This window comes from Microtus oregoni, unplaced genomic scaffold (genome assembly GCF_018167655.1).
Source record: "Microtus oregoni isolate MIOR12 unplaced genomic scaffold, Mior012 000060F_ref0000265, whole genome shotgun sequence".
Classification (NCBI taxonomy): Eukaryota; Metazoa; Chordata; class Mammalia; order Rodentia; family Cricetidae; genus Microtus; species Microtus oregoni.
The window spans coordinates 1,640,363-1,664,154 of NW_024543870.1; the positions used below are offsets into that span (position 1 = coordinate 1,640,363).

General features: G+C 41.7%; 1 protein-coding gene across 3 annotated transcripts in view; it reads right to left on the reverse strand.

The window, feature by feature from the left end:
• Positions 1-404: 404 nt before the first annotated feature.
• Positions 405-23,792, reverse strand: part of LOC121439348 (integral membrane protein GPR155) — a 39,295-nt gene continuing 15,907 nt past the window's right edge. For 2 of the 3 annotated variants that reach the window (XM_041639850.1, XM_041639851.1), the window contains 12 exons: positions 23,374-23,529; positions 21,574-21,657; positions 20,718-20,835; positions 17,298-17,382; positions 17,117-17,207; positions 15,694-15,904; positions 11,591-11,695; positions 10,525-10,661; positions 8,779-8,874; positions 6,573-6,637; positions 5,219-5,356; positions 405-2,718 (listed from right to left, as the gene is read on the reverse strand). In XM_041639850.1, coding sequence (XP_041495784.1) covers positions 2,418-2,718; positions 5,219-5,356; positions 6,573-6,637; positions 8,779-8,874; positions 10,525-10,661; positions 11,591-11,695; positions 15,694-15,904; positions 17,117-17,207; positions 17,298-17,382; positions 20,718-20,835; positions 21,574-21,657; positions 23,374-23,529 — 1,587 coding nt within the window. In that variant the 3' untranslated portion in view covers positions 405-2,417. The other variant, XM_041639852.1, reaches the window with a different exon arrangement.

The following is a 23,792-nucleotide window of genomic DNA, read 5'->3' on the forward strand; positions in this document are numbered from 1 at the left end:
TACAAAATACTTTTGCAATGTTGGCCCACACCTTTAATCCTAGCACTCAGGAGGCTGAGGCAGTGGGAACTGTGAGTTCGAGGCCAGCCTGGTCTACAGAGCAAGTTCCAGGACAGTCAGGGCTGCACAGAGAGACCCTGTCTTGATAAACAACTGCAGAAATGTAAAGGCCACCTTTTCCTGGAGAGCAGCCTATGATCTTGGACTCTGCTTCCGGTGTCACTCATCACCTGACCACTTATAAAGATGTCTACTGACAGCCTGCTTGCTCCGAACTCCGCAGAGCCAGAAGGTCATGAGACAGTCCCAGGAAACTCAGTCCAGAAAGCTCCGAGAATTTACAGACAAGACTTGGGTGGTATGGTCAGCATTATTTGGATCATCCAAGGAAGAGATGTTGACAGTGCCAGTTAAAATAAGTATTTTATTGAGAAACGTGCTGTCAGTGAGAAGGGAACATACAAATATGTTCATCTAATAAAATTAGCTTATCCTTAATCCTAGGATTAGTCCTGGAAACATCCCTTGAAGGCCTCCGTCATCTGAAACAGCAAATCACTCTGACCTATGGTTTTCTTTTAGAGCCTCCCATGGAAAATAATGTTTCAGATCCCACCATCTGCAAACAAAGGAGCAGACTTAATGCGGTTCGCTCACAAACAAAACAGACTCCTGCACTTGAATTCGCGTTGCTTGCAGGTGTGTGGATTCTGTCTGGTGTCACAAGAGGCTGCTGGAGCAGATGTTTCCACACACTCCTAGGCGTGGGGAGTGACAGTTGGCCGTGTCTTTTATCCCCCTAAGTTTTAGAGTGATGTTTTTCTGCCTAAAACATCCTATTTCCATGATCATAGCATAACTAAGTATCATTTCTTTTTAAATACAGTAGGCTTCCATGCAAGTTTTTTTTTAATTATGCATTTGCTACATTAAAAGGGTCAGGGCACTAACCCCATAAATAATTTTCTTGGTGGCTCTTGTATATGAAACACTATGAGATAAATAACGTTTAAAATAAGTTAAACCATCACTGCTATCTATTAATCAAGTAGTTGTTCAAAGACTGTGCAAATTATCTGAAGGTAAAGCTTTATCTGAAGGTGTTATGTTCTGGCATGGGGACCCTGGAGGAGTGTGTCTCCTGAGAGAAGAGGTGTTGAAATGGGATTTGCCCTTCTAAGGGTGAAGAGACCAGAGCCCTTCCCTCTCGTGGGTGCGGCACCGGTGATGTGTGAACCTGAACCAAGGCCTTACCGGATGCTGAGTGTGCTGCCTTGATCTAGCACTTACTCTTACTACTTACTTACTGTAAGGAAGACTTCCTCTTGCCTGTGGGCTATCTCACTGTAAGGAAGACTTCCTCTTGCCTGTGGGCTATCTCATTCATGTCATTTTTTAAAAAAAGGCCTTAGTGGACTAAGCAACACCTGGTATTTTTAGACAGGGACACATTAAAGACTAAAGGTAAGATGCTAGAATTTTAAATTTCTGACTACACTTTTTCAGTTCAGGGAATAAAACGGATTTTCCTTCTACAACAGGATACTCTGAAAGTCCCAGAAGTAGTATGCATTATGGCAATACTTTTGATAACATTTAAATCAAAATGCTCAAATTGCTTAAAACTTTAGCTTGAAAGATTATAGAGATAATATTAATGTTCTTACTCTTCTCTTATTGGCACACATTAGTACTTTAGATAAAAGACAAGAAAAGGCAAAGCTTTAAAATTGGTATTTTACCAAAACTAAATTTAAAAATTACTTTAAAAAATAGTAGGATTAGCCAGGCATGGTGCACACACCAAGAGGCCCTGAACTCAGGAGGCAGAGGCAGGAAGATCAGGAGTTCAAAGCCATCCTTGGTGACGTAGGGAATTTGAGGCCAGCCTGACTTCATGAGGTCTTATCTTAAAATCAAAACAGTAGTTTTAAGTTCCAAATGGGTAGTATTTGTCAAAGAAGTGGAAAGAAAAATAAAAGCTCTTACTAGAACAAATAAAAATCTGTTTGGGGGAAGTGTTATCGATAAATGTAAAGTTGTCTTAAGGTTCATTTTTAGAGCAGCAAACCTGCCAAATTTGGCAATTTAAAAATAACAGCCAGTTGAATACTGACTTTGAAATTATAGCGAACATTTGCAGAAGAAGATTTTAAAGTGTTGGAACAGTGGTGCCTATAGCGACCCTCACACCCATCGTCAGAACGACTGACTCCAGGCTTTCTCTGGCCGGTTTCCTATGTGCTTTTCCCAGCACACGAGGCCACAGCATGTCAGGACAGGGTAGGAATGCATTTGCCACGCACAGGACAGACGACAGAGGCTCAGAAAGGTAACCTGTCCCAGATCCCACAGCGAAAAGTCCCAGGTGTGAGACTAGAGGGTACGAGTCCAAGTGGGGTTCTTGCCTTTGTAATTTAAGTCTTAGGGGAAAGTGAAGCTGGAGATGAGTGGCCGATTTCTTTATAGCTTTCCTGTCGGGGGGTGCTTACGGCCACAGCAGGAGGACTCTGTTCAGGACTCTTCTGAAGAAATCGGTAAAACAAATACTCATCGCGGAACTCATATTCTTTGGTGATGTGTTGGATGACGCCCCCCTGCACCAGTCTGTCTCCGTAGATCACAGCCTCACCGCGGTCAGAGGCAAGGCCCACTTCAATTAGCCAGTTCACCAGGTCACAGCCACAGAAGGTCCCGGCAGAGGACTTTGCACCACACCTGTGTGTCAAAGGAATGATTCAGCCGTATGTTCTGTGACTCTGGTATCAGCGCTGCGCGACGGAAGAGGAGCAAAGGAAAACCAAAAGGAAGTGAGGACGGACAGCAATGACAGTTAGGAGCATGACAGAAACGGAAGTGTTCTAAACGCTACAGAGCCGCTACCCTTCCTGGCCCTGGTGAAAGATAAAATAAGCCAGTAATGCTTGTGAAAACAAACACCTCTTACAATGACACAGATAAGTGTATGGCCTGAGAGAAGTTCTTTCTGGAGGGGGAGCATGTGTGTGTGGCTCGTCCCTGTGTTTATGCATGTTTGAATGTACTGTGTGGGGGACGCATATATGCGGAAGCCTGAATTTGACTGGGTGGCTTTGATTCCTCCTTATTTTATTTATGCAGGCAGGGTCTCTTACTGAACCTGGAGCTCACCCAGTCCAGCTGGTTAGTTTGCCAGTGGCCCCAGACTGATCCCCTGCCGCTGTCTACCTACTGCTGGGATTACAGGCAGGGCCACCGCACAGGCCGCCACTCCTGCCCAGCTTCTATGTGGACTCTGGGGATCCCAGATCCAGTCTTCGTGCTTGTGAGATAAGCACATTATCTACTGAGCCATATTCCTAGCCCCTCAAACAAAAGTTTGCCTGTTTTTTGTGAGAACTTTAATTTTCAAGAATGTAAACAGCTATGTAAGGTATGTGGATACTATATTGAGCAGTGTACAGTAAAACAACTTTTGACAATAGTCTTAAAATTTTTTTCTATGTGTATGGAGGTTTCACCTGTATTTAGCACACACACACACACACACACACACACACACAGGCATGCACACATGCGCACAGTCATAAGATAATAAAAATCAAGCTTCTTTAGGAAGCGTGCTTTGATTTTTATTTGCTTCTGGACTGTTTAATATTTGTCTTCCTAATGCAAATGTGGATTGCTTAAGTATGAGCAGATAAAGAGAAAGAAATGCAAAACAAGAGAACCAATTACATGAATTACGAACATTTTCCTACAAATGTGCACTAGACAGCAAGAAGTTCCACAAACGTCAATCAAGCTGTGAAGTCTAGAGTGCTTGACAACAGGAAGTAGGGGGTGAAGAACAAGATGAAATGACAAATAGGTATCAAAGACTTTAAAGCATTTTACCCGTACATACAAAGTTTCACATGTAAGAATGAGGAAAAAGTTAATAACAGAATTTTTCTCAAATATCTAAACTATCAATGTTGGAGTCACTGTCTGGGTCTTTTTAATGCAGAGGTGTACTTTCTGTCCCAGGCACTAGCTGGAGGTGTCTGTTTCTCGACTGCGGTGACCAGGCAGCTGTCACAGAGCCTATGCGATAGAACAGCGTGTCAGAGAATGTGACTGGGACAGGCTGCAGATCCTGGAAAGGAGCAGGAATCAGCTGCTTCCTACCAGCTGGTGCCCATTCAGCCATCTGGGACCTGGTAGCTCAGCAAATGCTAGGAGTTCTGCTTCCTGGCAGTTGGCAAGCACAGTAACCTGGCAGATCCTGTGAGTTTTCTTATAAGAAAGTTTTAGAGCAATGTTAAACTGTTCAGACTATCCGCAGTATCCTGAAGCTGTGCTCAGCCTTCCAAGGTAGAAAAGTCACTTTTCTCCAGTTTATCATTGTCAGTGAGTGGGCAAGGCTCATCACAGACACTGGGCCGTCAAAGTAAGCTCTTTCCTCTACGGTTTATTATTTTACGTATGTGAGTGTTTTGTCTACATGTATGTCTGTGCACCATGTGTGTGCCTGGTGCCCAAAGAGGCCGGAAGAAGGAGTCAGATCCCCTGAAACTGGAGTGACAGAAGGGTCCTGAGCCACCACTGGATGCTGAGGACTGAGCTGGGTCACTGAAAGGACAAGGGCTTTCAACTGCTGAGCCAGGTTGAACAGGGTGGCACAGTGCTTAGAAACGAGCCGTCCTGAATACTAACCTCCACACTTTTAGACATGCACCTGAAGGTACTAGGTTCCTGATTTTTTGCTTTGTTTTACTTCCTCTTTCACGACAACTAAAACTATCAGCGCTGTTACATTTGATTATTCATAGTTTATCGTTTCCAGCTGCAGCATATTCTGGACCTTCGGGATTAGGGGACTAAATAAAATGCCACAAAATAGCGACAGGACTGGAGGTGAAGTAAATATCAGAGAATAAATTAAGAGGCAGGAATTTCACTTCATTCTCTTGACAGCATCGTTAGCAATATGAAGTGACATTAGCACTAGGAGATGAGAATAGAAAATCCCTTCTAAATCTAGCGTTTTCCACTGCACTATGAGAGGCACCATAGAAGAGAATGTTCATCCTCTACCACACCGGAGAAGCTACCCGACATGAAACATAAAAATAAAAACGATATGCCATTTTTATATCTTATTCCTTACACTATAAACTCACCCACAACAATTAGCTTGTGAGACCCTGATGTTAACAACCTGTTGTCTACACTTCTGAAGCCTGCACCGGCTTACCTTCTCTCTCTGACGATGTTTCGGATGCACAGGTCACGGTGGTAATGGACGAACTGCTGACAGGTCATTTTGATTTCTTCAGAAACAGGGGACTCCCTGTTTTCTGCTGCTTCCTTATTGGTCCACAGGAATTCAAGCCTGAAAAGCAAAATTTAAGCAGGCTGTTTCTTAGGGAAAGAAAACAAGCGTGAGAAGATCCAACCTGTCTCACCAAGGGGCGATTCCAAACCAGTCACCAAAGCTCTGCTATCAACACCCAGATGGCATTCATCTCTGCACCAGAAATGCCCTTGTCCTGCATCTGCTCTTTGAGCAGGCTGGGGTGAGGAGTGACCCACTTCATACTCTCTTCAGACGTGTTTGTCCCACTTCAGTTTCTCCTAAGACATTTGTTCTGTGTTTGACCTTTCTGAAGCACAGACATAACTCAGAAACCAAGCCGGATGTCTCAGGCTGCCTCAGAAACTAAAACCAAAACTAAATGAACCAAGGTAACTTATGGATTACGCATTTTATTGTACCATTTCCAACATTAGTAGCACAGAAACAAATGCCAGGATTTGGGGTATAAAGAATCCGTTCTGTCTATCCAGGCAATACAGCTGTTGACAATTGACTTGGCCGGCATTATGAAGCTGACAACTAAGGTCAGTGGCTTTTCTGTTATACTTTTCTTTTAGAAATGATTATGACCCTTAGCAACGACATCTTAATGACGACAATGATGGTGGTGATGGAGAACGGGCAGACCCTGTTGACTGGCGCTCTTTACAGAGCAGGTAGGTTGGATCCCTTTAGCACTGCTAGCATCTATGAATTTTCCCAAGAGCACATGAAGAACAAACATTTCCCCTGCCTCTCTTCCCACCCTCTGTTGAAACTTTTACCTTGTTATTCTTCACAAAGAAACCTTGATCTTAGTTAAGAGAAACCTTCCTGGAAGCTGACAAAACCCCCAAAGTTGAGAGAATCCTTGAATTCTCTGTAAACTCTCAGATTTAAAAAAAGAGAAAGCCCACTGTCAAGGACAAAAACAGTCAGACGTAGACTCTGCCGGGGAGCACACCACCTACTACTCCCCTGCCAAGTTTCCTTTAACTGTGTGTAGTTAATAGCGCAGGTAAAAGTTAGTGCCCATCAGTTCTTATTAAAATACAAATTACATCGCTGGATTTGTAATACTTCTAATACTTTCTCTGCAATTATTTGCAACAAACATGTGATTCCACAGATTACCTTTGTGTGGTATTAGTGGTTTCTTAGCAGATATAAAAGTATAAAGGTATCGATATTTTAATAGAATGACCTTGTCATCACCTTTAGGTACATAGTATTATTTCAAAACTGAATTTACCTTCTTTTGAAAGGTAGGATGATTAAATGTTTATCCAACCCAAAGATTCCGAAGGAAATAAATCCCTAGGGGAGAAAACAGTCATTCTGTTTGAATTCAACCACAAAACCTTAAGACAGAAATGAAGACATTTAGTGCACGGGGAAGCAGCTGATAGTGATTAGAGCAACATTTTAAATTCTGCATACAAAGCAGACTTAAGTTCAGTGCCTGCAGGCACACCTGACACCCTGCTTGTTGCCTCTTCCCAATCATTCTGTCCTAGTAATTATGATAGGTGCTAAAAGCCGGTGCTGAAGTACTGCATTTGCATGACAGCTCCCTGAAGCTACATGTTTTGGTTTCCCCCTTTCTGAAAAGAAAATCTCTCCATGTGTGCCTAACTACTTATTATTTTTCCGTTGAAACTTCATAAATTTAACTAACAAGGGCTGTAATATCTAATTGTAATACAGTTAGTATTATGTTGTAGATAGAAAAGGTCCCCAAAGACTTATGCATTGCAAGCATGGGCTTTCAGGCACTGTTACAGGTAGGCCCAGAGGTGGGGTGGACACAGCAGCCTTCTGGAAAAGCTGAGCGTGGTCCCAGCACACATGCTGAGTGTGACTGAGTTCTGGAGGATCTGACGCCCTCTTCCAGCCTCCACAGGGCACTGCACTCACGTGAACACACCCCATCTCCCCCAGACACGCTGTATGACAGACATACACGTAATTAGAACATTTTAAACACAAAATATTACATGAAGGACTTGATTGTCTTAAGCTACAGAGTGTCAGAAGGGAGCATCTCACCACATCAAGTCCTGAAAGGGAAACAGGACTGGAATGAGACTCTGTCTCCTGCCTTTGAGCCACTTGAGACAGAAGCTGTGTAGGCAGAGTGTGGAGCACATTCCTGCCATAGTTCTGGAAAAAGCCCTGTGCAACGGAGCCTGCTTGGTTCCCGTCCTAGAGTGGCTCAGTCTGGAGTGGGCTTTCTGAGTGCAAAATGCTGAGGGGGGCTGTGGATTTACAGCCCAGAATTCCATGGTTGGATAATGTCAGCTCTTAAATAGTATCACAAAGTGAGACTGGTATCAGATGGCTCTAGGCGCCCATGTTTGTCCCTAATGGACGATTACATAATGTGTTTCTTAATACTTTGCTGGTTTTCTTCCAATAACAATGTCAAAACAAACAGGAAACTCTTCGAGTGGAAGGCAAAACCATGTAGGAGCAGAAACTCACAAAGCTCTAACTACCTAATATGGCAAAATATTTCAAATTTAATAGGTGATGATTTCCAACACAGGCATTTTTCAAATTGACATTCAGTTTATGCACGAATATTCTCTAATCAAAAAGTAAGGGTTTGAGTTGGGGATGAAGTTCAGTGTAGTTACATGCACCACATGTAACTGGTTCGCCTAGCATGTATAAGAGAAAATTCAATCTCCAGCACCTTCAAAAGGAAGTGGTAAGCAAAGCGGGTAGATGAAAAGATGAAATTTTTTTTTGCAGATATTTGCCAGAATTTAAAATGTTATTTTTCCTTAAATAGTCCTTTTTTTGTTCCAGTGCTAGGGATTAAACCCAGAGCCTTCAAGATGCCAGACATTAAATATCAATTTTAATAGTAAGCTGAGAGGGAAATGATAGTATCTATTGTATAGGCATTTTAGTGTTTACGTGAGATAATGAACATAAAATCCTTAACAAGGGTTGGTACATGGTAGACACTAGAGGAAGGCTACTACTGTGCCTGCTAAAATGTATTTATTTTGTCACATGATTTTTGAAATACTGATTTAAGTGCCTGCCATCCCAAAAGCAGGCAATGTTTAGTACTGTAGTGGCCAAACTCAAAGGCTCAGAGAAGCCTGCTATTTTCCAAGTGAGTTATGAAGATTATGAGAAGTTTAAGAAGAATTTGGGGACATCTTGTTCTTACTTAAATCATTATTCTTCATCTCAATGCCAAAGCAAAAAAAAAAAAAAGTCTTTGGTATTTCTGATTGAAACACTCAGCGTACATTCTGATGACTTCAACCAATATCCTAATTCATCTCTACTGGGAGACAGGCGGCAGCTGTCAGCTGTCATACACACCAGCAGCTGATAAACAAATGGAACCCTTCGGATAGAAAAGAAAACAACGTCTGCATCCCCCCATCCACTCACCCAAGAAAACAGAGCCCCCTCAGTGCTCAGTAAATAAATACCTGGCCGAAGTTAAACACGGCACAGAAAAACTGCAGTTCAATATAGAGCCGCCCCGTCTCGTGGTTGAACAGCCACCACAAACAGCTAGAGAGATTCTGTAAAGGGAAGAGACAGGTACTTCAAAATTAAGCATGAGAATCATTTCTCTCCATCCAGCACACGCTATGATAACTTCTCTAGCTGATAATTAGGGGAAAAAAATTAAAGGAGAAAAACACGGAGAGAATCTACACTTGTCTTTCCAACAAGAGGTTTCCACCTCTCCTCTTGACAGATGCCATTCAAACTGTCTATTCTGAACAAATCCACAGCAGGAAGACAGGAGCCATAATACAGGAGCTTACATAATGTATCAGGACTGCCGACTAGCCTACACAGCATGGATTTTAAAATTAGCTTGACACAATAAAACAATTATATCACTAAGCAGCAGTTCTTGGCAGCAGGTCTTATTTTTCGACTTTTGCTCTTGGATGGCCGTTAAATGTTGCGAGCATCCAAGTGCACAAAGACCGCAGAGGCTGTTGGCCCCTCTCCCATCTCTAGGGAGGCACACTTGAACCATCTTAGGGATTAAGTGGAACAACTGATAACACACAAATGAGGGCAACAAATAAAAGCCCTTCTGTAGTTAAAGAAATGTACACAGAAAAGTATTGAGCTTATAAATCATAACACTGGGAATCCTTCAATACTGAATCGCAGCCCGAGGCCTCTATGAATATATGAATACACATGACTCCTTTGGGAAAGGATCAGTAGAGTGCACCTGTGTCACCGAAATGCTTCTAGACTTTGGTGCGGACTGCTCAACTTCGGGAATCTACCAGTAGAAAAGACAATGCCTGGAAGTGTTTATCAGGGCATTTTGAAAAATTATGAACAATTCATAAGGAAGTGCTCTTCGTTCTTTATTGAATAAATTATGATGTTGCTTTTCTGTGGTTACTGGAAGGTAATTTAAAACAATGGCTTTGAACACTTCAGTCAAGTAGCCTCGTTAGACAGGGGTGAAAAAAAAGCAACATCCAAGCCTGGGTGTTTTCCTGTGTATGTGTTTGCCTGGTGCCCACAGAGGCCAGGAGAGGGCGTCAGATCCCCGGTGGTTGGAGCTGCTGAGCAGCTTTTGTCCTTTACAAGGGCAGCAAGTGCTCTTAACTGCTGAGCCATCTCTCTAGCCCCGGGAAATTATTTTTAAAAGTTTATTTGAAAAATATCTTTAGAGAGATAATTTAACTATCTGTCCACTTTCAGGAGTAAGTGGTCTTGTATACATCATGGAAATACTTTGTTCTGACAAACTCCAGATTCAAGAGCACAAAAGTCTATACGGGGAACAGACCAGAGAACAGACCGTCTGGGCGATTGGGCAACAGAGCGAGCGACTCATTCCTTGTCCCTCATCCTTGTGCCTCAAACATCGAGCTAAATTTTTTTTTTTTTTTTTTTTTTTTTTTTTTTTTTTTTTTTGGTTTTTCGATACAGGGTTTCTCTGTGGTTTTGGAGCCTGTCCTGGAACTAGCTCTCGTAGACCAGGCTGGTCTCGAACTCACAGAGATCCGCCTGCCTCTGCCTCCCGAGTGCTGGGATTAAAGGCGTGCGCCACCACCGCCCAGCAATCGGGCTAAATGTTAAAATTCAAATGACCTAGCCACCATACTTCTGCAAAGTAGCAATGAGGTTCCTTTGAGAGAAGGCAAATATTTAAAGAAACAAGCCCAGCCAGAAGCAGAAGAAGCCGTTACAGCAAACAGGCCGATGATGAGAAGCAAACACAGCAGGACATGACGAGTCAGTTGTGGGTCTCCAGTCTGCAGGTACCGCTCCTCCTCCTGGGCTAGGATGCAGCTCTGGGAGTCACAGCGACTCACACAGTGGTCCGCTGCAAAACAGTGAGCACAGGTGTAATTATTCCATGGTGACGTCCCAGGAGCGACAGCACAGAAGCTCGCTCGGTTAAGACGCGGGATCGAACTGTCAGCGACCCTGGAGAAGGCCCTCACGTTATGTTGGAGAGTCTCTCTGAGGATGCAGAAGCAGCGTGTGGCAGTTCCTACCACACACTTAACAAGGGTTTCCGTCTACAAAATTTATGTTATATAATAAATAATGACATAATCTAGACATACTTCATATAGTTTACATATACTTTTAAAGGCTGAACTAATAAAGTTTTATCTGTGCTAAAGCCACAAAGACTCTATTGTGTCCTAGTCTGACAAAGCATGAAATAAATGTCCTATTACCTCTTACATTTCATGAAAGAGCTCAACTAATTAATTAGTCCTGATTCTAGAGAACAAAGCTAGGGGGAACAGTCTCAGCTTTTAGAAGAAGAAAAAAGGCCAAAGTTCAGTGTTTCATGAATTTCCCACTTCAATTAACCTTTGTTTTTTATTTTGAAAAGTATTCAGGATTGAACCTAGCGTTTCATGATGTTGGGCAAGTACCACCAAGCTATACCCTCAGGCATGTGGGTTAAATTTATTGGGAAATCTATTTTAATACTATCTTTAAGAATTTTATTTTATTTTATTTATTTTTTTTTGATTTTTCGAGACAGGGTTTCTCTGTGGTTTTGGAGCCTGTCCTGGAACTAGCTCTTGTAGACCAGGCTGGTCTCGAACTCACAGAGATCCGCCTGCCTCTGCCTCCCGAGTGCTGGGATTAAAGGCGTGCGCCACCACCGCCCGGCTAAGAATTTTATTTTTTAAACGAGTGTTCTATTTCTATCATCATGATCTTATTATCACTTTCTCCCGTCTTATTGGAAACATATTCTCAAGCCATGTATAGTCCCAGGGCACTTACTTTTCTCGAAGGAAGAAGGCATAGGCCCACTGGCACTTGTGTCTGTTACTGGCTCTATTGATGGACAGCGTAAGTCTCCATTTCCCAAGGAGCAAGAGCAGCAACCTAGACAGAGGAAACAGTCTATGAAGGTAGAGCCCAACCACAGAAGAAACGCACAAGTTCAAACGATGCCAACCATGCCCGAGCCACTCAGGATGTCTCCGTGAAAACGTTTTCTGTCCGGGCCCGTATCTACGTGTGCCTATACAGCGGTGAGCAGTAAACGGGGTCAGACAAGTGATCAGCTCCCTTAGAGTCCCCTCACTCGATGAGACAGGGAGAAATGTGGCCTACATGAGCCCGCTTGCCTGTGACTTGGACTAGCTAGCTGCCTGCCCTAGCTATTGGACAACAGGCATCCCCTTCTTCCCGGAAGCCCCGTCTGGACACGGCTACAGAATCCTCTTCTAGGCTCATCTCAGCAGTCCCTTCTTCCAAGCCCTTCTATCTCACAAGTCTGGAAGATTTGGCTGAAGCAGCTCTACCTTTTTCTTTACAAGCACACACGGCTGAGCCTCCAGCTGGTTTATAGGCAGGATGCTCTATTCAAGCCACAGTGAGCCAGGCTGCATAGCTGTAATTTTCCTCTGTGCTGTTTATTTATATATTTGTTTATTTAAATGTTTATTTCCTCGGGTAACTGCACACAGTGACCTTTAAATATTTTTTACAGTTATATAGGCATGGGACTTCCTGATATGGATTGCAAAATGAATAGAAGAATAACTTCAGTGATAAACTATTAAAATGTACATGCTAGGATATGAGTAATACTTAGACTTAACCTCTCCTTGATAATGTACTTAAGTTCTTAGGTGATATTCTTAAAAATGAAAGGATTTCAAAGTACAAAAGCTATTATCTATAAACCATTACAAATGTCTTTTTAATTTTAAGGTAATAATGCCATCTCAAGGTTAAAAACAGAACCACAGAATAACAGAAAATAAATTATCTTGTCTAGTTCTCTTCAGAAATATGAAAATTTAAATAATAAAATTACATAAAAAGACATAAAAATTAAGGAACCATGAGAGGCCAGAACATTCAAATAACATAGTTCCCGGGAATGAGCACCTGCATGCGCACGGATGTGCATACAAATAAGCAGTTATGGCCTCTGGGAAAAATTACTTGGCAGTTTCTTCCTCAAACATAAGGGTTCATCAGTGATTGTCAGCTTTCTCTTTATTAGACAAACATTTTTTGTTAAACAAACTGTTTTTATTTATTTTCAAGATTATTTGTTTGGTGTTTCGAGACAGGGTTTCTCTGTAGCTTTGGTGCCTGTCCTGGAATTAGCTCTTGTAGACCAGGCTGGCCTCCAACTCACAGAGATCCGCCTGCCTCTGCCTCCAGAGTGCTGGGATTAAAAGCATGCACCACAATCGCCTGGCTGGTTTATTTATTTTTAAGATTTATATATTTCTGTTTTGTGTACACGAGTGTTTTACCTACATGTGTGTATGTGCACCATGTGTGTGCCTGGTGCTCAAGGGGGCATCTGATCCCCTGGACCTGGAATGTGAGCCACAATGTGGGCACTGGGAACTGAATCTAGGCCCACTGCGAGAGTAATAAGTGTTCTTAACTACTGAGCCATCTCTCCAGCCATATTAGCTGAACTCTTGACCACATAATAAAATGTGATCCGAATTTCACAGTATTTATAACACAAAAGTCCTAGACCTCTAACAAATGTGCAACAAGGGGCAGAGGTAGAGTAACTATGTTGAGTTACCAAACTAGAGAAGAGGCCAGGATGGCCATCTGAGGTGTCATGTACTTTCACTTCTAGTAAAGCAGAAGAAAGCAGGATTTAGGAGAGAAATGTAACCAGACCTTTTTCCTTCGCAACATGTGTAAACAGGGACTTAAGTATTTCACTCAAGCACTCTCTGTGATAGTATCAGAGAATCATGGCACTCATCCAACTATATTCCATATAAAAATAATATTACTAAGTATGTAAGATAAGTCTGATACCTCACTAGGAACTAAGGCTAAAAGACAAATCAGAAATGGTATTTACAGGCTTCTGGGCCAAATGAACAACAACAGTTATCAAAAAGCGAGTTGAGGGAAGAGGCTGTGGATACAGTGCAAGGGGAGAGCTCTCCCCGAGCGTTCAAGAGGCCCTGGGTTCAATTTCAGCCTCACAAAAACAAAACAAAACAAAACAAAACAAAACAAAAAACAGCAGTGAAATTAGGGTTGTAAAAAAGGAGACAAAAGCATAAATACTTCGGGTTTCTTGTGGACAAAGCAGAGAGCTGTCCTGTTGATAACATTGATTCAAACTAGCTTTCTTGCTGTGGATAGTATCAAGAGGGATTAAAGCCTATGGCTCAGTTTTTTGCTGTTTCTAAGAGTCAGGTGAAAGGTGAATGCGGAAGTCTCCCAAGGGTCTCACGTCCCTTGCTCGGTGCTTCCTAGAGAGGCTACCCTTGTAGCAGCCATTTAAACATTCAGGGAGGAAGACAGGGCAGGCTGCCTGCCGGTGGTGATCTCCCGCGGCTGCCGCAAAGCAGACTGGTTTAAAGTATAACTGCAGTATAGCAGACAGTGAGGAAGGGAGGAGGGCAGGTGGGATCTGAGACCTATCCTGGGCTTGTGGAAAGCAGAGTCTAATATTTTAGCAAAGGCATTGCTGAACTTCAATTTTAAAAGGAACACGGTCAAGAAACTTGAAAGAATAAAATTCTGATGATGTCATCACAAATTGGCAGCAAGCCCACGTTGAAGGGCTTGGCAGCAAAAGCAGAAGAGAGGTGGGATGGTATGCATGCCAGTCTGGGGCAAGGCATGGAGAGTCTGGTAGTGTAGGCAGGAAGAGGCGGAAGAACGGGGGTGAAGCAAGAACCATCCGGCATTAGAGGGACTTGAGAGTCTTGGCCTGTACTGCAGCAGGAACCTGATGCGGTCAGCTCCCTGGGGAGAGTTAATTGAGCCATTTCACATAAGCTCGACCGGATGCTGAAGTGATTGGAAGCTGATGACCTACAAGCTGTAAGATGAAATAACCAAGCATTTTTCATAAAAGCCATTTGGGCTCTGTGGCAATGATTCAGCCCTGCCATTCCAGGACGAACACAGCCACTGATGACACGTATGTGAATGGTTGTAGCTGTGATCTACAACACTGTGCATGGGAAATTCAAGTTTCACAGAACTTTAAAATCATTTTTTTTAAAAAGCCACTTAACTTCAATCTTCTAAAAACATAAAAAATAAAAGATCTGAACTGAGAAACTGTACACAAATCAGGTATTAAGTCTGACTAGACTTGTGGGCTATAGTTTGTAGACGGATAAGTTCTATGATTTAACCTTAAACTCAGTTAGGTCTCTCCTTAAAATTTATCTTATTGATGGCCCTTGCCCGATGAAATGCTGCCAAAGCAGGAAATACAAGTGTTTAGTTTCTGAGGATGGACCTTCCTTCCCTTTGGCTTCTTTCAAAATTCTCAGGTCAAAGCTGGGGACGTACAGAATGTGTGCGAGGTTTTGGGTTCAATCCCCAGCACTGAAAACTGGCATAGTGGCTCATGAGGCTGAGGCAGGAGGACCAACAGTGTGAGGCCAGCCTTGGATACAGAGTAAGACCCTGTTTCAAAACAGCCAAGCAAACAGCCAACTAACCAGCTTCTCTTGGAAGTCTCAGAAGTCAGCAAAACATTAACCTCAGATTGATGGATGAAGTGCTTAGGAGAATGAAGTTCTAATGAGTTAATCAAGTTGTTCGATTGACAAATGCCTATAGTATTCAGAGTGGCGTAGTGAATTTACATTGAACAAAAACATCTAGAATACAAGTGACAGTTTTTGCTTGTTTGTTTGTTTTAAAGTATATGTAGGGAGGTTGGACAGTGGAGGCGCAAGCCTTTAATCCCAGCACTCAGGAGGCAGAGGCAGGCAGATCTCTGTAAGTTCGAGGACAGCCTGGTCTACAAAGCGAGTTCCAGGACAGCACAGGGCTACAGTGAAACCCTGTCTTGAAAAATCAAAAATAAAATCACACACACACACACACACACACACACACGCACACACACACCTTACTTGTTTCTGGGAGAGAAGCTGGGAAGAGTTCTGGCTCATTTGTTGGTGCTGGGCTCTCCTCAAATGCAGTGCTTCTAGGCTCTGCTGGCTTGTGGTCCTGAGATTGGCCGAAACCTTCATAGTGACCAGCTTGGGTGGTACGGTTCATGCACATGAGTGACACACCAGCTATCAGAATGCTGCAGAACAGGGTGACCGCTGTGGTGATCATCTGCCAGCGACAGAAACAGATATCAGGAGAGATGGCTCAGCGGTTAAGAGCACTGACTGTTCTTCCAGAGGACCTGGGTTCAATTCCCAGCACCCACATGGCTCACACCTGCCTGTAATTAGTTCCAGGAGATCTGACATACTCACACAGACATATATGCAGGCAAAACACCAATGTATATAAAAATAAGTCATTTTAAAAAAATTTAAAGACCACTTTCTTGATAGCATATATGTCCGTATAGCTTTAAACACTGCAGAACAATGTTTCTTCAAAATGGGTAGGCGTATTGATTTATTTGTAAAGAAATCATGGTTTGTCTTTAATCACACAAGTTTCTTGTATGTTTCATGTACAGCAAGTGGTTTCCTTAAGTTATTTTAAATGCTGCATGTAATTCAACCATCCTTCAGCAAATGTAGACTTTCTTACAGTAATGATTATAAAAATTATAGCTGATATTTATGAGCACCAACTGGATGTATTTGTACAAGCCCTTTTATATATAATCTTATTTATTTTCATAAAACTGAATTAAGTTTAAAATTACAAAACAAAAGGTAAAAATTTAAAAATCTTTGGTGAAAGTGGATCCTACCCCTGAAGAATCCAGCAAGTCCCACAGGCCTCCTGGTCTATAGCTTTGCAAGTCTACTTTGCTTAGATATATTTTACTCTGGAATTCGTACTTCCCATAAGAGTAACATATTTGACATTTACTATTACTGCTAAGTTGTTTACTTTTTTCCCTTCAGTAGAGAAAACATAGTTTATGAATATATCTTCAATAAAATCAATTAAGGAGGCCGGAGATATCACTTTCTGCTCCTACAGAGGTCCTGACTTGGTTGGATTCCTAGATCCCCCAGGCCAGCTCAGAACAGTCTGTAACTCCAGTTCCAGGGATCCAACTCCCTCTGCTGGCCCCCACAGATCTGCAAACACATTGTATGTCTGTACCTTCAGGCAAAACACTCATAACAAAATAAAATTAAATAAATCTTTAAAAAAAGCAAAATAAAAATTAATTTATAAGTATTTAAAAATCTTCAGCTAAAAACATTCGTATCATGAGGTGCCATTAGGTGTTAAAATCACCAAAGTTGTATACAGTAAATGAAAATATATTTAAATTTAACTTTAGTATAAGAATATCAAGGTGCATCAACTAACAAGACATTCTCAAGAAGGGAACTGCCAATAACTTCCCACCTGCTCTTTTCCATAAAAGAAGGCGGAGTCAATGCTGTCTCCATTGTGTTTCCCAGTTATCAGAAGCACACCAACAAGGAGGGCAGGGATTCTGCAGCAAATGCCATCATGAAAGAAAGCGTCAGTGACCAGCAGTAGCTGTGTGTGGAAACCCGCAAGCCAAAAGGAAAAGGCCACTCACCCCCAGCCGGATATTATGATGAGTCCCACAGGGATCTGCATGCTCTCCCGCTTTTTTAAAAGAAACAAAGAAACCGCTAGAAGGCCTAGAAACAAGAAACGGGGTTTATAAAAGAGTTGGTTACTCTTGACATTGGACAGGAGTTGCAGCACTTTCTCAAACACCAGCTTGTTTTGGGATCCTAGTGGTCCAGGTTTCGCTTTGCTTTGTGACTCTTTCCGTATCAGGACCCCGATCCCTGTCCTCCGCTTCCCAAGTCCTGGGGTGACATGTGTGCACCACCTTGCTAGTTGCTGTTTTTTTTGTTTAATATTTGTCTGGCTTTAGCTCCAAATTTTCCTCCTTATAAACAATTGTTGTTTGAAACAATTTTTTCTAAATTAAAAATCACTTTGTTTTCCTTCCTAGACTCATTTGTTTATTCAAATCTTATTTTCCTGGAGGATTTCTTTTCAAAAGCCTTAGCGGGTTTTTTTCTTAATTTTTATTTTTTTTTTCATTTATGTGATTAGAATTAAGTAGAGTTGGAAAAGTTAACTGCATATAGAACGTTTCTGAGACTGACTCCATTTTGTTGGTGCTAAGAAGCATATATATTTCTCAGGTTAGCTTTGGAAAATGCCCCAAAATGTAGGACTCACGCCTCATAGAAAACTGACCCAAACGTAACACAAGTGTGGTACAAACCTTATACAGATGTAAGTATTTCAAGGGTTTTGTTGTTATTTTTGTTTGGTTTGTCTTTGAGATTGGGTTGCTACATAGCCCAGCTGTCCTTAAGCCTCAATCCTCCTGCCTCAGCCTTCTGATTGCTGGAATGAGACAGGTGCCACGACATCCAGCTTGTTTTCAAGTTCTTGAGCCTTTCCTTATGCCTGATGCGGTTACTCACACCTGTGGCAGTTAATAAACTCCACAGGACTACAGGCTCTGAGTACCGCAGGTGGGAGGAACCACTATTTCAGATTAACACTAGAATTCCATAGGTAAGGAAGAAACAGGGCGAGGGACAGAGTGGTGGAGAGACCCAGCCTTCTGAGGAGCATGAGGAGAAGTCCTGAAACTGTTCTGGGGTTCCTACAATGTATTTTTAGAACTGGAAATAGTATAAGGAATTTCCAGTCTCTTTGGCATATTTTCCATGATAATCACTGTGTCCACCTTATAATTAAGCGGAACTTAGGTTTCAGTTTATATAGTAAGTTTGGGCCAAGTGAAGGCCACATAATGTTACAGCTTACTGCCAAATGAAGACACCACAGGGGCTTGAAGAAAGAAAGGCAATGAGATAAAGCAGATCATAACCCTGTGTGTGAGCAACTGAAGATGACCTAAGAGGACAGGGAGTGGAGTTCCAGTTTACACTGCAAGCTGTGAACTATGTTAGCAAACTAAGATCCTTCCCTATAATTAACACTTTCAGTCAGAACGGACAGAAACGGACACGGATAATTAACACTTTAAACTAGAATTAACATAAACAGATACTGAGTCCTTGAGAAGGGTTTGGTACTCTGAAATTCTTATTCCCCTCGCTCTGAAATTCTGATTCCCCTTGCTCCGGGAAGAGCCAGAGCGGTGAGGTAACAGCTGGGACTATCTGCTTACGCTAATTCCACTCTTGCTTTCACAATTTGCAAAGTGAAATATTTAAAAGGCAGAGAAATGGACGATTTATACAATCAATGTACATTTGAAATTGTTTGATTAGCACGTGAAGCTTGGGGCTTCCCTGGTATTGGATTTAGCGGACATATTAAAAAGAAATTGATTTTAAAGGAAAAGCAAAACAAGTGGTTGTGAAACAGGACAGACATGGTGAAGGCGGTTTGTAAACCAACCTGAAAATGACCGAACATGAGATTGTAAAATACACCGAATGGATCTGTAAATTTGTCTTTTGGGTTGTAAGCCTAGCCTTTGGCAACTGAACCATAAATTCGTGCTATATTTATAATGATCTGATGATCACAGGGCACCTTTATTGTACAGGGAATTCCTAAGTTCTTTAGATAGGTCTCAGCATATATGTTTGATGGTTTTGGAGATGGTCCGGGCTTTCTGACAGACTGGTCTGTTTGCTACTCTTTACTCCCATTGCAAATCCTATCTCAATGAACTTAGGTACCAGACATCAGTTTGGGCCACCTATATTTGGGATTACAGTCTCTTGGTTCTTTTAGTTTGACATCTCATGACAAGGCTCATGCTATGACAGGCATGCTTGCCTCACAGAAGCACAACCAATCTCGTGTTTGTGAATCTGTCATTCTGCCATTCCTCTCCACATTGCTGCTTCTCTTCAAAAGGCTATGGACTCAGGTGGGACCAGCTTTTGATCCTTAGGGCATGAAATCAAAGGCCTTCCCACCATGGTCTCTTCCTGGCCCTTACTTATTAACCACTGTGCAAACTCCCTTCTGGAACCATTTTACAATTTCAAATTGCGGTACGAACACAGAAACAAGCAAACCAGATAGTACTTTTCACAAACAGAATGTCTGCTTCTGAACGAATGGTACATTTCAAATTGGCAATGTTAGGTTAAACATTTTGTCATAGTTTTCGGCGTCAATTAAAAGAGTATTCTTTATCATTGGGTCCTCTACTAAAATTATCTTATTTTTATCTATATGGGTGTTTTGCTCGCACGTGCGTCTATGCACTACAGGCATGACTGGTGCCTATGGAGGCCAGGAGAGGACTTTGGATTCCCTGTAACTAGAGCTACAGACGGTTGTGAGCCTCCATGTGGGTGCTGGGAATCGAACCTAGGTCAGTCCTGCAAGCCAGCTTTAGAAGTAATAAAACAGACCTGGGGGCTGGAGAGGTGACTCAAAGGTTAAGAGCACTGACTATTTTTCCAGAGGACACGGGTTCAATTCCTAGTACCTACATGCCAGCTCACTACTGTCTTTAACTCCAGTTCCAGGGGTCCTGACACCCTCAGAGACATACACGCAGGCAAAACACCAATGAACATAAAACAAACAAACAAAAAAAAAAACCCAGAAGACCCAAAGCTAGTTAATTTGTATGAGGCAAAACAGTTGGCAGTTCAATAGGATCCCAGAGGTGAGCGCTGGGACACTCTAACCTCTGTCCTTTTCTACCTGGTATCTCCAAAGGGGTGCTACATTGACATTGGCCCAGAGCCAACGACCCCCAATGAAAAGGACCATGTGACTTAGGAGGGCTTTGAGCCTGGCAGAAACAGAGTACTCAGCAGATAACTCAGCTTTGGAGACGTGTGTGCATGTGTGTGTGTGTGTGTGTGTGTGCGCGCGCGTATGTGTGTAACAAACTGAGTAAACACCCTGACCTGTGCTAACACACTTCAAATGGATCAGTAGATGCTGAGGTCTTTTAGAGGGAGAGGAGGGGGGCAGACTTTAGCAGTCCTTTCGCGAGTCAACTTACCTGTCCACAAATAGGTGCTGTACAGGGAGCTGTACAATAGAACAAACACCAAAATTTGTCCAACAAAATTTTTTTCTTTAACAAAATTCCATATCATCATTCCAGCACAAACAATAGACTAAAGAAAAAATTATTAAGAGATTTTGTAAGTAGCTAAAAATAAATTGTATGATTCACTATAACAGAAGAAAACTATGAATCTAACCATACCCACTGAAGCTTTATTCCCAGAAAATAATCTCCCATTCAAAACTGCCACTGACCATAACTTTTATATACTGGCTTTACTAAGATTTCAAGCTTTATGATTAAAAACCTCTTTTCCATAGAGCCTTGAACAATGTACATATTAAAAGAAAATAATGACCATAAAATTCTAGCCTTATTTAGTAATGATTTACATAGAAAATGTAAAATTTCACATGCCAGGACCTAACTGTAACGTCAGATCGCGGGAGCTCTCCTCTTGTTATTGGTTTACTCTTCAGGATGGGAGTCTTACTCTGTGACACGGGCTGCTTTCGAACTCCCAGCCGCCCTCCTGCTTCAGCCTGCTACATGCTCAGAACTGCAAGTGTGACTCACACCTGGGTGAGAGGTCAGCGTTTAATGGCTCAGTTGTTTGTAATTGAAAATGCAAGCTTATCACTAATTGCCATTGTCAATCTTAAAGCTTGAGACCTACTGCAGCATGTAATACATCAAGCATAAAGTAGCTGGAATTAAGGTATAATTGATATCACTGCTAATAATTCTGACTCTGTAACTGAATACAAAGCCTAGCGAAGTAATTTTCTCTCATGCAGCGCAGGAAAGCTGGGGAAAGCCCTGCTTCCGTATCCACAGGTATACTAACCTGAGCAATGAGTAAGTTGGTGGTGAGCATATGTGGAAGCTGCTTGTACTTCTTACTCAAGAGAAGAATAGCCAGGGACCAGATCTTGAAGATAAAAGGTCAAGTTATTTACGTTTCTCAGTCTTTATGATTACTTACTAGATAGCATATTAGAAGTCTTTTTTATTGTGGGGCTGGATTGAACTCAGGGCCCCGTATGTACTAGACAAGCATTCAGTCACTGCGCTGCCTCCTAGCCCCTGGTTCTTTGAGACAGGATCTTACTGTAGAACTCAGGCTTACCTTGAACTCAGATCCTCCTGTCTGAGCCTCCCAAGGTTTAGGATAATGGGTATATGTCCCTACATCTGGTCCCCATGAGTAGTATTTTTAGAGAATTCTCTTTATCCGCATTCCAGAAGAAATTTTAAGGTTTCATTGAAATTGCATGTTATTAATATAAATTACTATATCCAAGGTGAAATAAAGCATAAGGAGACCCATGGTTAACAAATTAGTTCTTTAAGAGCTGTGGTTTGACCAGGGCCACATTCTAAGTTCGCCTACCTTCAGTGGCTGGGGTAGGACACAATGTCACAGTCAATTGGTTAGGGAAAGAGCTTTGCTATTTTGTTTTCTTTTCTGATTTTTATGGCACTAGCTTCTGAGGAGTCTAAATTCCAGATGGTATTATTTCAAACAACACATACCTCCTGCACCAAGATTAATCTTGTATTCCTAGTATTTACAAGGATTGAGTTTCTCCTCTTCCTCTTCCTTCTTTTCTGGCTAGTACTGGGATTGAACCCAGGGCCTCAGGCATGCTTAAACTAGGTTACAGCCCAGCCCCAGGACTGAGTTTCTATTCTACCTTCAACTGCACAGGAAAGTATGCTGGTTAATTTTCTTCTTGTCCCTAATTGCCAATAGATGTTGATACCTTCTGTCTCCCCAAACTACCTTCTTATTAAGGAACATAGATTTTTTTTTTTTAAAGAGTATGTGGTGGGCTGGGCAGTGGAGGCACACACATTTAATCCCAGCACTTGGGAAGCAGAGGCAGATGGATCCCTGTGAGTTCCAGGCCAGTATGGTCTACAAGATTACATACAGAGAAACCCTGTCTCAAAAAAAAGAGGATGTGATAGATATGGGATTTCCTAAATATCACATTAATTGTGTATTTATTTTTTGTTAATATACACATCCATTCCTTTTAAGAATAAACATTTTCTTTTTCCAATCTAGAATTCTGACTGAATTCAGCAGGCAATCTGACTTACGTGATACTCTAGTTGTTAAAGCTTATATATCTGAGTTGGCAGGATCAAATTCAAACAGTTATCTGGTTTCATTTAAATAACTTGTTAATCTTGCTCCCAAAGACCTTTGCTGATCTTAAGATTCAGAATAGCTAATATGTGCATGGTGATTATCGTTCACAGATGCTTATTTCATTATCACAAACCTTAAAACAAGTGAAATGATTATCATTATAGCTAAGAAAATTAAGCAGAAAGGGTGTTAAGTAACTCCAAAGAGACTTTGGTCTCTTTTTTTTTTTTTTTCGGTAACTTGCAATAGACAAGGAATCAAACCCAAGCTTGACTAAGTCACACGCCTTCCCACCGAACAACTCAAAACTCCCCACTGGAAAGACAAGCTTAGTTAATTAGGAAACTAATATTGCATTTCTTTCAGATAGGCTTTAGTTTTCTATTTTATCTTTTAAAAAAATTTAAAAAATGATTTTCCCATTTAGTAGTTATTGCCAAACTTATCTTGTGGCTTCTATTCAATCTGACACTGAAACATACTTACCAGGGAGACCAGGCTGATAATACTTATATCAAAACTGACATTCTGAATGGCATATGCCAGCGGCTTAGCATCCATGGTGGGAAAGGTCAATAGCCAGGCAGAAACATACATGATTGGAGCAGACACAAATGTACTTATTACCATTCCTGAGGTTATCTGCAAACATGAGATCAAATTGAGGAGTCATAATCTTACCTAAAAAAATTGCTTAAAAATTTAAATGCCCATAATACACTAACGCATCCTAAATGGAAAATGACAACCAGTAAGGACATTTTAGAATCCAGCACGCCATCTGACGCCATACTTCTCCTTTCTAAGAACATGCCCTATTGACCTCTTTCTAATCTAGGTTCAAATACTATAACTTATGTTGTTGATTATATTCTAGGCTCTGGAAAGAGCACCCTTCCAATGGT